Source organism: Nothoprocta perdicaria, unplaced genomic scaffold (assembly GCF_003342845.1).
Source record: "Nothoprocta perdicaria isolate Ctin4 unplaced genomic scaffold, notPer1 scaffold_33, whole genome shotgun sequence".
In the NCBI taxonomy this organism is placed as follows: domain Eukaryota; kingdom Metazoa; phylum Chordata; class Aves; order Tinamiformes; family Tinamidae; genus Nothoprocta; species Nothoprocta perdicaria.
This window is the reverse complement of record NW_020455566.1, coordinates 2,881,652-2,893,521: the sequence shown is the minus strand read 5'-3', so window position 1 is coordinate 2,893,521 and position 11,870 is coordinate 2,881,652. Positions and strand designations below refer to the sequence as shown.

Sequence of the window (11,870 nt, the reverse complement as noted above, 5' to 3'; positions counted from 1 at the left end):
GCTCCGGCGCCGCGCAGCCCCTTCGCGCGCCAACGGCGGCCAATCGCCGCTCGCCGCCGGGGGGCGGCAGCCAATGGGCGCGCGGCGCGGGGCGGGGACAAGGGGAGGGCGAGCGCGCGCGGCGGTCACGTGGGAGGGGAAGCGAGGGAGAAGGCGGAAGCGGGGGGGGGAGGAGGAAGGTGCCGCTGAAGCTCCCTTGGGAGCCGCCATTTTCCGGAGGGAAAGGGAAGGGGAGGGAGCGGCGCGCCCCTCGCTCGGCCCTTAAAGGGACAGCGCTCGCGCCGCAGTGGCCCCTTCTCGAACGCCTCCTGCCGCCGTCTGGGCCCAGGCGGCCCCTAGGCGAGGCCTTGGCCCGGTTCTGTAAAGTCCTGGCCTGGTACGTATGGCCTCAGGCCTCCAGGTGTGATGGGGAGTGAGGCTCGGCCTGGCCCAGCCCTTCCTCCTCTTAGGGTGGCCCAGTAGCTTCCAGAGCATCCCATGGCCACTTTGTGGTTCATTAGTTGCTAATAATTACTAATAATTTTCTTTTTTTCTCACATAACTGCAGAGATGGGCAGTACGGACAACTGGACCGGTGTATAAGCCAAGCCTGTTTGGCTGTGGATAACCTGGCGTGATCAGCTGTGCATCTGACTGGCAAGCAGCAAGGAACAGGTTTAAAATCCAGATTTTTGCTCACCTGGTTTTACCACTTTGAGCAGCACCGGCCTCACGCTCTTCTGTGCTCTGTAAAGGCCTTGGTGCTGCTTGGAAAATGGAAGCTGGGAGGTCCTGCAGCACATCATATCTAGAGCTAGCCATAAGCAGCATGAGTTCACCCTTTTGCTGAAAAATTGTGAAACTTGGTGGTGCTAGTTGTCATCTGTAAGTCTCTTATGCCCCTTATTGGAGGAAACTGAATAAATCTTACACAAAAAAAGCAAATATTAAGAGGGAGCAGGAATGACCACGTTGTGTGAGAACTTGCAGAGGTCTGAAGAAAATCAATGGGCCTGCAGTGGATGAGCTGATGACACTTGTGTCTGTTAGATTTACAAATGAAAAACTTGTATGAAACTCAGGATCTGGTCTGAAATTTTCAGCAAAGATTTGTCATAATTTCTTGCTTAACAATGAAAAAAAATCTGCAAATAAATGAGTATAGAAAAACTTACGTGCTTATATGATAGTCATATTTATCAGAATTGCAATCTCTGTCCTAAGAAGTAACTAAGTTTTTTTGAGGACTACAGATCTTTCCTCCTGTCACATCTTGTGATTTGGAGGCAATGGATATTTCAGACTGTGGTGTAAAACATTAGTGGGTTGAGGATACTCCACTATAAAATATAGCAGGAGCAGAAATTATCTGAAGCTTGACGGCTTAATCCATTTCATTGCTGTTTGATTATTTTTCATTATTGAAATAGTTTATTACTTGAGAATGAATCAGATGTGTAGTGTTGTATGCAACAGAGAGGATGAAACATGATTCCTGCTGCAAGGAATCCTGAAGATCCTTGAGGGGACCTCAGCATGCCCTTTACCTAAGGACCGTAAATCTCTGACTTCACTGACTGAACTTACCAATCATTGAGCTCTAAACCCAGCTCCCTGTGACAGTTTTAACAGCAAACAACTCAAAGACATGCATTTAAACTCTTATTCCTAAAATATAAGTGTGTGTACCGCTGTTACAAACCTGGTACCGAGTGAAGGAGACTGAACTACAAGGAAATCTTCCCTTTTATTCCTAGCATCACACGGGAAGCCTGGCGAGACCGGAGCGTGCAGGAAGGTGGCCATTTTTCCGGAGACCAGGAAGTGTGTGAGTGTTTTTGGAGCCCGGCCGCTATGGCAGGCGATGAGAGGGACTACAACCTGACGGAGGAGCAGAAGGCCATCAAAGCCAAATATCCACCAGTAAAGAAGAAGTACGAGTGTGAGTATTTCCGAGCTTACCCAGGCAGAGCTTGTGAGCAGCAGCATAAGCCAGGAGGAGGGAGCAGGGCAGGAAGGAAATGAGCAGGATAGGGGTATTTAGGCACGTGTGGGGCTCATTAGTATGTCCGTATCCTGTATGAGGGTTGTGGCGTGTATCTGAAGCTGAATTGCAGAGATATCTGCAATTTTATTTACGGCAGATAAATGCTTTGTCTGTCAGGATGCTAGAGAAATCGTGATATGAATAAAATAGTTAAAGAGTTTTAGCTTGAAAGTTACAACTCTTTTCCCCTTTAGCTTTAGCTTGAAAGTTAAAGCTCCCTTTGCAAGCCGTTTCCTAGTTAGGCAGGACGTTTTTCTGCCTCTTCCATGAAGAAATACTCAAAAGAGTGAGTCGTCTTTGGAGTGGTTGTTTTTTCCCCCCACACCCCTTCTCCCCAAATGTGCTGCTAAAGATCATTATCGCTGCCTTTCCCCACCCCTGGAATGGCTTCTAAGAACATCTAAAGCAAGTGGGTGTCAGCCCGAGGAGTAGCTCGGGGCACTCACAGGCCATGCGGTGCTTGGCTGCCTTTCTGTTTGAGCACTGTTTATCTGGAGGGTTGCAGTATGTTACCCTGCTAAAACATATATTTTTAGATCTTTATTTGATAGCAATGCAGAAATAGCGACATATTACAGTAGCCACACTTCTTCCATGATCAGAAGAGGTTTTATTCTCCTTTTAAATCCACTGGAATTTGTTTGCTTTAGAGACAGTTGTTGAGAACCATTAATAAATAGTGTGTGGGTGACCTAAGCAGCATCAGAGCAGTGTTTCAGCTGGAGTGATTGTGATACAGCATTGCTTCTTCCTCCCAAATTAGCTCTGTATCTACCAACCTGACATTATTATACACTTCTGTCCCTCATCTATGTGAAAGTGAACGATAATCATATAAAACCTGATATGTATTGGGGAGGTTAATCCTACTTTGTTAATGAGGATCACTGTATACTTTATATATTTCTAGTTATGTTTTTTTGCATAATGGATGTCTGGGGTGTGGACAGGTATATTTGTTCTTTGGGCTGCGAACATTTGCAAATCTTATCTTCTGTATGACTAATTTTCAGTCCTGCAGACTTCAGCAAAAGTCCTTTACCCCTCATTAATTTTTTTCTATTGCCATTAACCTGCAGAACCCTGTTATCTTTCAAGTGCCATATGTTGTACGTAGTGCCCTACACACAGGGCACTGATGCAATTTAAACACTTTCTCTTCTATCAAGCTTGGCAGAAATAAGATTTCAGTTGTGCTAACTTTTTCTAATATACTGGAAAATAAAGATTTGACGTGTCAAGATGAATACCAAAAGTTAATCTATAACATTATCTGTTATAACATGTAGGGGTTTTTTTTTTATTTGAAAAAAAATCCTCATTTTAAAAAATATATATGGTAATTTTGTCTCTTTTCTTTTTTCCTTCACCCTCAGATCTGGATCACACAGCAGATGTGCAGTAAGTATGGGCAGCTGGGATTTCACGGTATAATAAATTGATTGTAGAAGACTACTTTCAGATTTATACTTTATGCAACTATGAAATGCCATACTCGTGCTGTGTTTTTGTTTTTGTGGTCTGTTTTCTTTCTGTTATTCAGAGAGCACAGAAGCATTGTGTAGTTGAGCTTCTCCTCTAACGATCATTTGGTGCTTGTTTTTTTTTTTTTTAATTATATTACTATAGTATTTGAAAATGTCTTTCAAAAGGGGGCTCTTTTAATCTTCTTGCCTTAGAACCAAATTGATTTCAAATAGTCTGCTTTTTAGACATAGCAAGAAAAAACATCCATGTTATTAGATAAAAAAATGTTCTATTTTCTGCCCAAAAGAAATTTCCTTCTCACATACTACAAGAATATATGTAATCTTTGTCCCAAATGCAATAGTATAGAGAGACAGATTTTTTGTTCGTTCATTTTGCATTTATTTTCATGTTAAGCTATCTCACTTGTATAAAACTTAATTTGTTGTCGTTTTTATCATTCTGTGAATTATCCTGTGTCTTTTTAGGCTGCATGCCTGGGGAGATACCCTGGAGGAAGCATTTGAGCAGTGTGTTATGGCCATGTTTGGCTACATGACCGATACAGAGACTGTAGAACCTTTGGATACTGTAGAAGTACATGCAGAAGGTAAGATTGACTTTATGATTGACTTTATTTATAAAGAGTGACTTTATGTTGGAACTATATGAACAGTTGGGAGAGAAGGGTACCAAAATCCTTTAAATCATCAGAAGCAATTTTGCTACAGTTAATTAAAGCCTGATTACAACTTCTTTTAGTGGAGAACCTGACCTTCTTATATATTTTTAAAAGATATTTTGGTGTTTTTCCTGGGGCCTGACTCTCTTCCTCAACCCCGCAGGACACGATATGCTTTCTCTTCTCTTTCACTTCTTGGATGAATGGCTCTATAAATTCAGTGCTAATGAGTTCTTTATACCCAGGGTAAGTGTTCTTTTCACCTTATTTGTAGGATGAGGCTCTGACACCTACTGCCGCCTGCTTCGGGGGTGGGGGGGAGGAAAGCTACAACAAATTACTTAATGCATGGAGAATACCAGAGTAGAAAGACCTGAGAAATAAATTATTATCTTTGTTATCACAAACACTGAGCATTAGGTGCCATTATATGACAGAGACAGCTCCGTTGTCTTTAATTTCCCAGTATTAGTGTGTCTCTTTGAGGTTGCTAAGATTGTCCGGTTTCAGATTTCATTTACAACAGTGAAAATGCAAGCCTTGCAAATGGGGATTTGCTGAGATTTCTTCAGACGGAAGATAGAAGGCTTTACTGACATGTTTTTCCTCTTATTTTGTCTGCAGGAGGTGAAAGTGCTTCATATTGACCGAATGCAATTCAAAATAAGATCAATCGGGTGAGCTTAAAGGGTCAATTGAGTACTTAATATCTTTACTGAAAACGCTTAACATTTTGGGAGGGTCACATATGGCTTTCCTGGATTCTGGAATTCTGTAATGACCTGAAATTCACTGATGCTTTTTAGAAAAGTGGATTATGGACCTTTTTTTCTTACTTTGAGGCTTTAAATGAAAGTGCCACTGTCCAATGTTTGTTAAGGAAACTAGTTATAACATTTGATTAAAAGTAACCAAAATTCCAACCACCTGTTTTCTTATTGTTATTAAAGGTGGGGAGAAGAGTTCTCTTTGCCTAAACACCCACAGGTATGTAATACTTTGGTAATACTTAATACTTAAGTGGTAATACTTAACACTTAAGTAGTACTTAGGTATGCATTACTTACCTAATACTACTGAATAGCTGTCTTCCTTTTTTTGTGATGCTAACAGCACAGTAAACAATATATATTCAATATATTTGCATGAGTTTGATTCTTACACTGTTATCAGAGCTTTTTGTTAGTCTTTTTTTCGCAAATTTATTTTCTAAAGATTACTAACAGGCAGTGCTTATCTCCCAGCTTGTTCTTTAGCTCTGTCAGCATGAGAATAGCAATGCTGATCTTCTGTCAGAGAGGAGAAATTTGTGCCAGAAGGGAAGAACTCTTCGTTCAGTATTTGGTCTGAACGAGTTATTCTTATCAATATACTAACTTTTATATTCACCAGAAAAAAATATAGTTCAGCTTTTGAGGAGGTAAAATCTCTTAATCTGGATAGCATTTGCAGAAATTGGTAAATACTGTGAATTGGCATGACAAACTGCTGCAAGCTATCCCCTTTCAGAAAATCCGTGTTTTTTTTTCTCTTTTCTCTCTAGGGTACAGAAGTCAAAGCCATAACTTATTCAGCAATGCAAATCTGTGAAGAAGAGAAGCCAGAAGTCTTTGTCATCATTGATATTTAAAGAAAAGAGTAATGAAATGACAGGACACATATCATGGGCTGGCAGAAGGTACTATTTGAAGTTACTAAGGAATTGGCCAGTTGAAATCATAAGTTGAAGAGGAATGTACATTGCAGGGAATGTACGTCTGTGCTTTGACTTGAGGATTGTGAGCCGGAACAAGACCTGTATGCCAGGGGGGAAAAAAAAGAACTTGTTTTTTATTTGGGATTTTTTGATGGGGGGTAGGGAGTTGTAAGGGATTAAAAATCTCTCAGGAAAGCTGTTATTTTAACTTCTAAAACTGATGTGTTAAGTGGTATATGAATTAGATAGATTAGTGAAACGAGTAATTAATATGCTTCCTTTTTGTAGGATTGCAGGGGATAACTACTCTTAAATCTGCATGATTTATTTGCAGATTTACGTATTCTAATGCTGAGGTGATGTCCCTCCATATTACTTGAAGGCTCCAAAATACCTGCAGTGATTCAGATGTAATGTGGACAAGTTTCTAATTACTTGAAGAATGCCAAAGAAAGTAAACTGGTCTTTGGAAAAAACACCTTCTAGAGTAATGAAAGAAAAAAGGTGGTGCCACCAGGTGGTGCTGAATTGCCATTAGTTTCCAAGTGAAATGCTAAAGTATGTGATGGAATCCTTAGTAGTGCTAATTACCACTCTAAAAAGGAGGCAATGTGGAGTTTCTCCTCAGACATGAGGGAGGATGGTGTGGTGAGGCTTATTTCTGTAATTTGGGATTATTCCAGCTTTTACTGCTGAGAAGATTTTATGTTTTTTACTGGACTTCATTATACTACAAAGTGGTGAAACCGGCCAAAAAAAAAAGCTTCTTTAGTGTCAGAAAATTTTGAACTCTTATGCAGTAAATCAAGAATAATAATTGAAAAATGTGTGTTTTATTTTATATCATGGGACAACTAAAAGGTAGTGTCTGCCGTTCTCTCAAGTGAGAGACAGATGCAGTAGATACAAGGGCAGGCCTGACCTGACGTTTTATTTTTTTCTGGTAAATGTTGCATTTAAACTTTTCATTTTTATTTTGTTCTAAAAAATCCCTTAAATAGAGAAAGACTAGGGGTTTATTTCATTTTTGTAAAGATGACAGATAAAATAATTTTATTATAAAACATCTTAATGGCGAAATAAAACAGGACCTAAGAATTATGGATACAACTTGTATGAATGGCTTTTTGAGGATAATAAATTTAAGATTTGCACTCTCTTCTCTGGCAAGGTGAGCAGAGTTTTGTATACCTAATGATTAAGATACGCTTGTTGCAGTAGTACCTAAATTGACTTGCACGACTAGGAATTTCTTTCCCTCAGAGGGAGCCTCAGGGCTCCAGCCCCTGCACCCTATCTGTGGGATTATGCCAGCCACAGTGGGGCTGCTGTGGAGAAGTGGGGCCAGGGCCTGCCTGTTAAGTTTGCTCTAAATAAACCCTTAGATTTATTGTAAATAAACAGTTTTTCAGCCTGTCCCTCCTCACCCTTTCGCCCCCAGAAGCGACTGGGAGCCGCGGGCGACGCGCCACGCGCTCCCCTGCCTCAGCAGCGGCCGCGCCACCTCATTGGCTGGCTGGGTCAGCTGACCGGGATGAGCCAATCGGGCTTCGAGTTGAGGCCGCTTTACTCAGCCCTGCCTGAGGCAGCCGCAGCTGTGTGGGGAGTGGGAAGGCAGCCGGAGTTCTGCATTAGCCCAGCTCTCTGCCTAGAAAGAGAGGAGAAAAACACTAAATTATGTTGCTAAATCCTAGTTTTCATGATCTGCTGAAGTGCCCCGTGCATACCATCAGTCACAGGCTGCACTGACACCAGAAAACCGCTTAACACTACAGAACTGGTAACTGGAATGTGGTAAGACTTCTGGACTCCAATAAGTGAGTTCTATATTTATTAAATACTTACTGTAAAATAGGCTTCACAGTCTCCCTGTTTCATTTCCAAAGCTGAAGAAATTACAGGTATCAGGGTACTTTCTAGGAGTCCAAAACAAAAACCCTTCAGAATAACAAAGGTGGTTTAAATTACAAGAGAAAGTGTATTTAAATACAGGTTTTTCTACTGACTGCCCAGCAGTCTCTGAGCTTTCTAAATTTATGAAAGCTGGAAAGATTTCCCGAAGTAGGTACAAGATCCAAGTTACAAATGTCCCACTGAAATAAAAGGGAATTGTCCAGATTTATTATCTTTCTGTAAGATAGATAAGAATATAAGCAATGGAGCCCTGGAAAAAAAATAGGGGGGGAAAAATGTTAATCATACTTGCAGTAAGTGCACTTTTATTTTCTTGGAACCATGTTAGGGTAATTTTGTTTAAAATTCACAGTACAAAAACACTGTATATCTGAAGAGGCAAAGTCATGCAGCTTGCTCCACTATTCCGCCCTGTCTGGCTCTGTGTATTCTTTTAAACTATTCATGCTTTCTCTGAACTACAAGAAGCAGTAAGTTCACTCAAGAAAAAGATAGCTTTAGTAAATAGATCAGTCAGCTGGAAATGTTTTTGTTGGGTTTGTTTGAACTCTTGTGAAGTTTCCTAAGTGTATTTACATGTTAATTACAGTGTCTACAAAAATTTAGATTGCATTTCTTAGCTGATAATGTTGGACTTTTTAAGAGCAAGTTATAGCAGATTTTTCATTATGTAGTATATAATGTCTACTGCAGAACTGTAAAATAGTTTTTACACTTCTATTATGAATAGATACTCCAAATAAGTACTTGATTAAATAGAAAATAATTCTTCTAAATAGTTTTTGACTACTAAGTAATTTTAAGTCACTATCCAGAATTAGTTACTCTTGCATGCCTGTAAATAGAAAAGTGTGTTTTGGTAGCACTTATTTTGCTTTTTAGGGAGTCAAATATCCCTAAAGTTTTACTAATGAAACTAATAAACCAGTGCTAAATGGCAAGACACAAGTAATTTTGAATATAGTAGAAATAATAATAGAAATCTATCTACCTAAGATTTGGTTTCCCTTTGTCATCTGCCTCATCTGAAATATCATCATCAACACGCTGGATAACCAAATTATACGGTTCCTCCCCCACTGTCTCTTCATCTGATTTCTGCTCTTCCTCCAAAGCGCAGTGGGAATGTTTGTTCCCTGGAGAGGGGACGAGGGAATGCTCTGTGTCCACGTCCTCAGGGATGCTGTCAGAGCTGGCTTCTGCCAGGCACTCGTGGCACAGTCTGTAGCGCCTTGTTCCTTGCTGAACCACGCAGCCCGTGAGGTCGGTTACGTGACGTTTGCACTTCCTGCAGATGAGCTTGCCAGCCTGATGTATCTGAAGAGATTTCAAAGTGGAAAATGTCAATGCTCATCCAAAAGTGGTTATTGTTATTCAAAACAAAAACACAAAACTCATGACTATTCAACAGGGTGAAAAAAAAACAGTTATTCGATAAAAGCAACATCTATAAGAAATATTTCTTTTCTATGTTGTAATTGTTCTGTTACCTGGAGATTAGCAGACTGGTGCACTGAATTTATGGAGCAAAAACAACAAGCAGCAAAAGAACCAAAAAAAAGGCAGTAAATATTTGGTGAACAGCATAGGTAAGTTTCACATTTATATATTCCATGAACTCCAGCCCAAACTTTAAATTTAATTCTGTAATTATTTAAAATTTCAGATGAAATAATTTAAGGCTACAGCTAGGAAGCTTTTCTCGTACTGGTTCTAGAAATGACTTAACAGCTGTTACAAATGGAGTCTGTCCATTTTCCCTTAAGCTGACTCTCTGATTTAAGTGACATACTGTCTGATTTAAGTGACATACTGTTTGGAAGTGGTTACGTAAATGCTCTAGTCGGGTGAATCTTTTCCCACACGCTTCACATGGATATGGTCGCTCCCCTGTGTGACACCGGAGATGACGCTTCAGGTCTGCCCTCCGTTTCACTGTGTGAGTGCAGAAGGGGCACTTGAATCGCATTCGAGGAAGATCATCTGTTTCAGAGAAAAACAATGTAATATGTCAATAATTAACCATCTTTGTTTATATTCTGTGATTCATTACTTGAGTATTTTTAAGCTTATATAGGTAGTATTTTTTGTCTTCTGCCCTGTCACTAAACAGGAGAAAATCCAAAATGCAACCCAAAATGTTTCTCCCTATCCTTCTCCAGCAGCCAATATTCTTTACAGAATATGTTAAAGGGATATTTGATAGTATTTTTTTCCTCTTTAGACACATTGAAGGCAGTAAATATAGAGGTGTAATACACATTTTTATCAAGAAACAATTTTAGATTTTTATAAATCTTTTGTAGCATATTAGGGTCTCTAAAGTCTTAAAATTATGTGATTATAATTACATACTGGTACAGTAAGTTAGTGTCTATAAGAAGATACTTGTCCATTCCATCATAGGCATATGCTCTCTGTTCATCAGGGACTTCTTTCATGCTTTATGCAGCGTGGCCAAAAAGTCTTAAAGATTGAACTGTTTGGACCATAAGGGAAGTGGAGAATGCTTCAGTCTAAAGATCTTAAGCGGCCTTTACAAGAGGACATGACCTCTTGTAAAGAAAACAGTGGATTAAGTGCAAATACTGACATATCCCCAAGCCAATTTCAGCTCTATAGGCCTCAAATTCCACTTAGGTCCAGAAAATCTGGTGTATATTGTTTTAACTCCCCTGAAGATCTGGGCCACATTCTCCAACTGTAATTCTCCTGCTGTATTTTGATTTCACAAAGTCTTTCATTCCATAAAGCACAGCAAGAAAATATCTGCAGGTCTAGGCATCATTTTGATTTTCATACCGAACAGCCATACAGGATTCTCTCTAAAAGATAATGCTGACTTCACCTGGACAAAGAAAAACTTTCCAAAACGGTATCTTATTTTTACCTTCATTCCAACTACTCATTACACCTAAAATTGTGGGCATTGACGTATACAGCTCATCTGCTTTTAATTCCATTAACTCAGAAGAATTTCTTGAAAGTTCTTGTTCTAGCTGAGCAACAGACCACCTCTTTGGTATAACTTCTGATTCTTGATTATCTCCATAATCATCATGATCAACATCATTCTCAGCATCAATTTGATTCTCCCCTCTTGCCCGAGAGCTGTGGCTAGAATCTGATGCATTACAACCTCCACTAGTCTGCTCACTTCTGTTTGATTTATACTGCACAAAATCACGGCTCTGGGACAGTCCTAGATGTTTTCGGCGCTTTCTTGCTGGGCCCAATTTTCGGCCTCTTTTTGATAGCTGCATTTCTGGCCGTTGAAGACTTATCTGTGAGGACAGATAGTTGTTGTAATTACTCCAGGAATTTTCATTCACCATACTTGCCTTTTCATCTGGGATTAAATGGCAGCGTGTTGGGTGGCTCTTTGCTTTCCTTCTTGACCGATAAGGAGTTGGGTGAGCAGGTTCATGGCTTTCTTTGGCCGAAAGGCTAAGGTAATGATCCTTTTCCTTCTCATTAATGTCCAGGGAGGATTTAATGAACGTCTTACAGACATTAAGGATATCTGTCATCTGCAGATAGCTAGCAGCTGACATGACTTCAATGACATTTTGACCAGTTAACGACAATATGCCTGAGTATACAAAGTCCAAAATAACCATAAATGTCTCTGGAGAGAAGACCTCAAAAGTGGCCGTGGTCGGTTGGCTGGTGTCCTTGGAGCTCTGCGAAAGGAGCATTTGGAAGTAGCCGCTGCTGGCGAAGAGCACATTGCGATGGGCTTTGAAGACCTTGCCCTCCACCAGGATATTGCAGTCACAAAACAAATCTTGCTTCCGCTGCTCATTTAGCTGCTCTAGGAGGTGGAACGGATGGGAAGAAATCTCCATTCCCCGGAGGCAATAACAGGAAGTCTTGCCCTAAAGTAAATAAGCACAAAGCATGACAGTCTCCACCTAACCCAAAGTGACTGAATCCTGCTTTAAGAGCAGAGGGGACCTTTCTTTAAAATGAAGAAAAATGTGCCTATTGCTACATTCCCAACAGATTTCCCATTCCCACCCCCCCACGTATTATTAATAGGAAAGATGCCGATGGAAAGGGGAGCAGTTTGCAGGTTGGGCAGC

At 40.3% G+C, this 11,870-nt stretch overlaps 2 protein-coding genes across 4 annotated transcripts in view; one reads left to right on the top strand and one right to left on the bottom strand.

Moving 5' to 3' along the window:
• The first annotated feature begins 267 nt into the window (after positions 1-267).
• Positions 268-7,125, top strand: ZBTB8OS (zinc finger and BTB domain containing 8 opposite strand). 3 transcript variants are annotated; one of them, XM_026043576.1, is made up of 10 exons: positions 268-376; positions 548-654; positions 1,737-1,921; positions 3,403-3,427; positions 3,982-4,103; positions 4,339-4,421; positions 4,800-4,852; positions 5,126-5,162; positions 5,719-5,853; positions 6,206-7,125. In XM_026043576.1, exons 3-9 carry the CDS (start codon positions 1,834-1,836, stop codon positions 5,803-5,805), a joined length of 495 nt encoding a protein of 164 aa, XP_025899361.1. In that variant the 5' UTR covers positions 268-376; positions 548-654; positions 1,737-1,833; the 3' UTR covers positions 5,806-5,853; positions 6,206-7,125. The 3 variants fall into 3 exon arrangements, with proteins under 3 accessions (XP_025899361.1, XP_025899360.1, XP_025899359.1); XM_026043575.1 differs by having other exon boundaries at positions 6,160-7,125; XM_026043574.1 differs by lacking the exon at positions 6,206-7,125 and having other exon boundaries at positions 5,719-6,136.
• Positions 7,126-7,436: 311 nt separating this feature from the next.
• Positions 7,437-11,870, bottom strand: part of ZBTB8A (zinc finger and BTB domain containing 8A) — a 26,442-nt gene continuing 22,008 nt past the window's right edge. Inside the window, exons 8-11 of the mRNA XM_026043498.1 lie at positions 10,676-11,663; positions 9,599-9,768; positions 8,777-9,102; positions 7,437-7,519 (exon numbers count right to left, since the gene is read on the bottom strand). Coding sequence (XP_025899283.1) covers positions 7,438-7,519; positions 8,777-9,102; positions 9,599-9,768; positions 10,676-11,663 — 1,566 coding nt within the window. The 3' untranslated portion in view covers position 7,437. The remainder of the gene's footprint in view (positions 7,520-8,776; positions 9,103-9,598; positions 9,769-10,675; positions 11,664-11,870) is intronic.

Bases quoted from the DNA above. Each gene is read 5' to 3' on its own strand.
- ZBTB8OS (XM_026043576.1), top strand. From the start codon at position 1,834: ATGGCAGGCGATGAGAGGGACTACAACCTGACGGAGGAGCAGAAGGCC. The intron at 3,428-3,981 runs GTAAGTATGGGC...GTGTCTTTTTAG, and splicing joins GATCACACAGCAGATGTGCA to GCTGCATGCCTGGGGAGATA. The intron at 4,422-4,799 runs GTAAGTGTTCTT...TTTTGTCTGCAG, and splicing joins ATGAGTTCTTTATACCCAGG to GAGGTGAAAGTGCTTCATAT.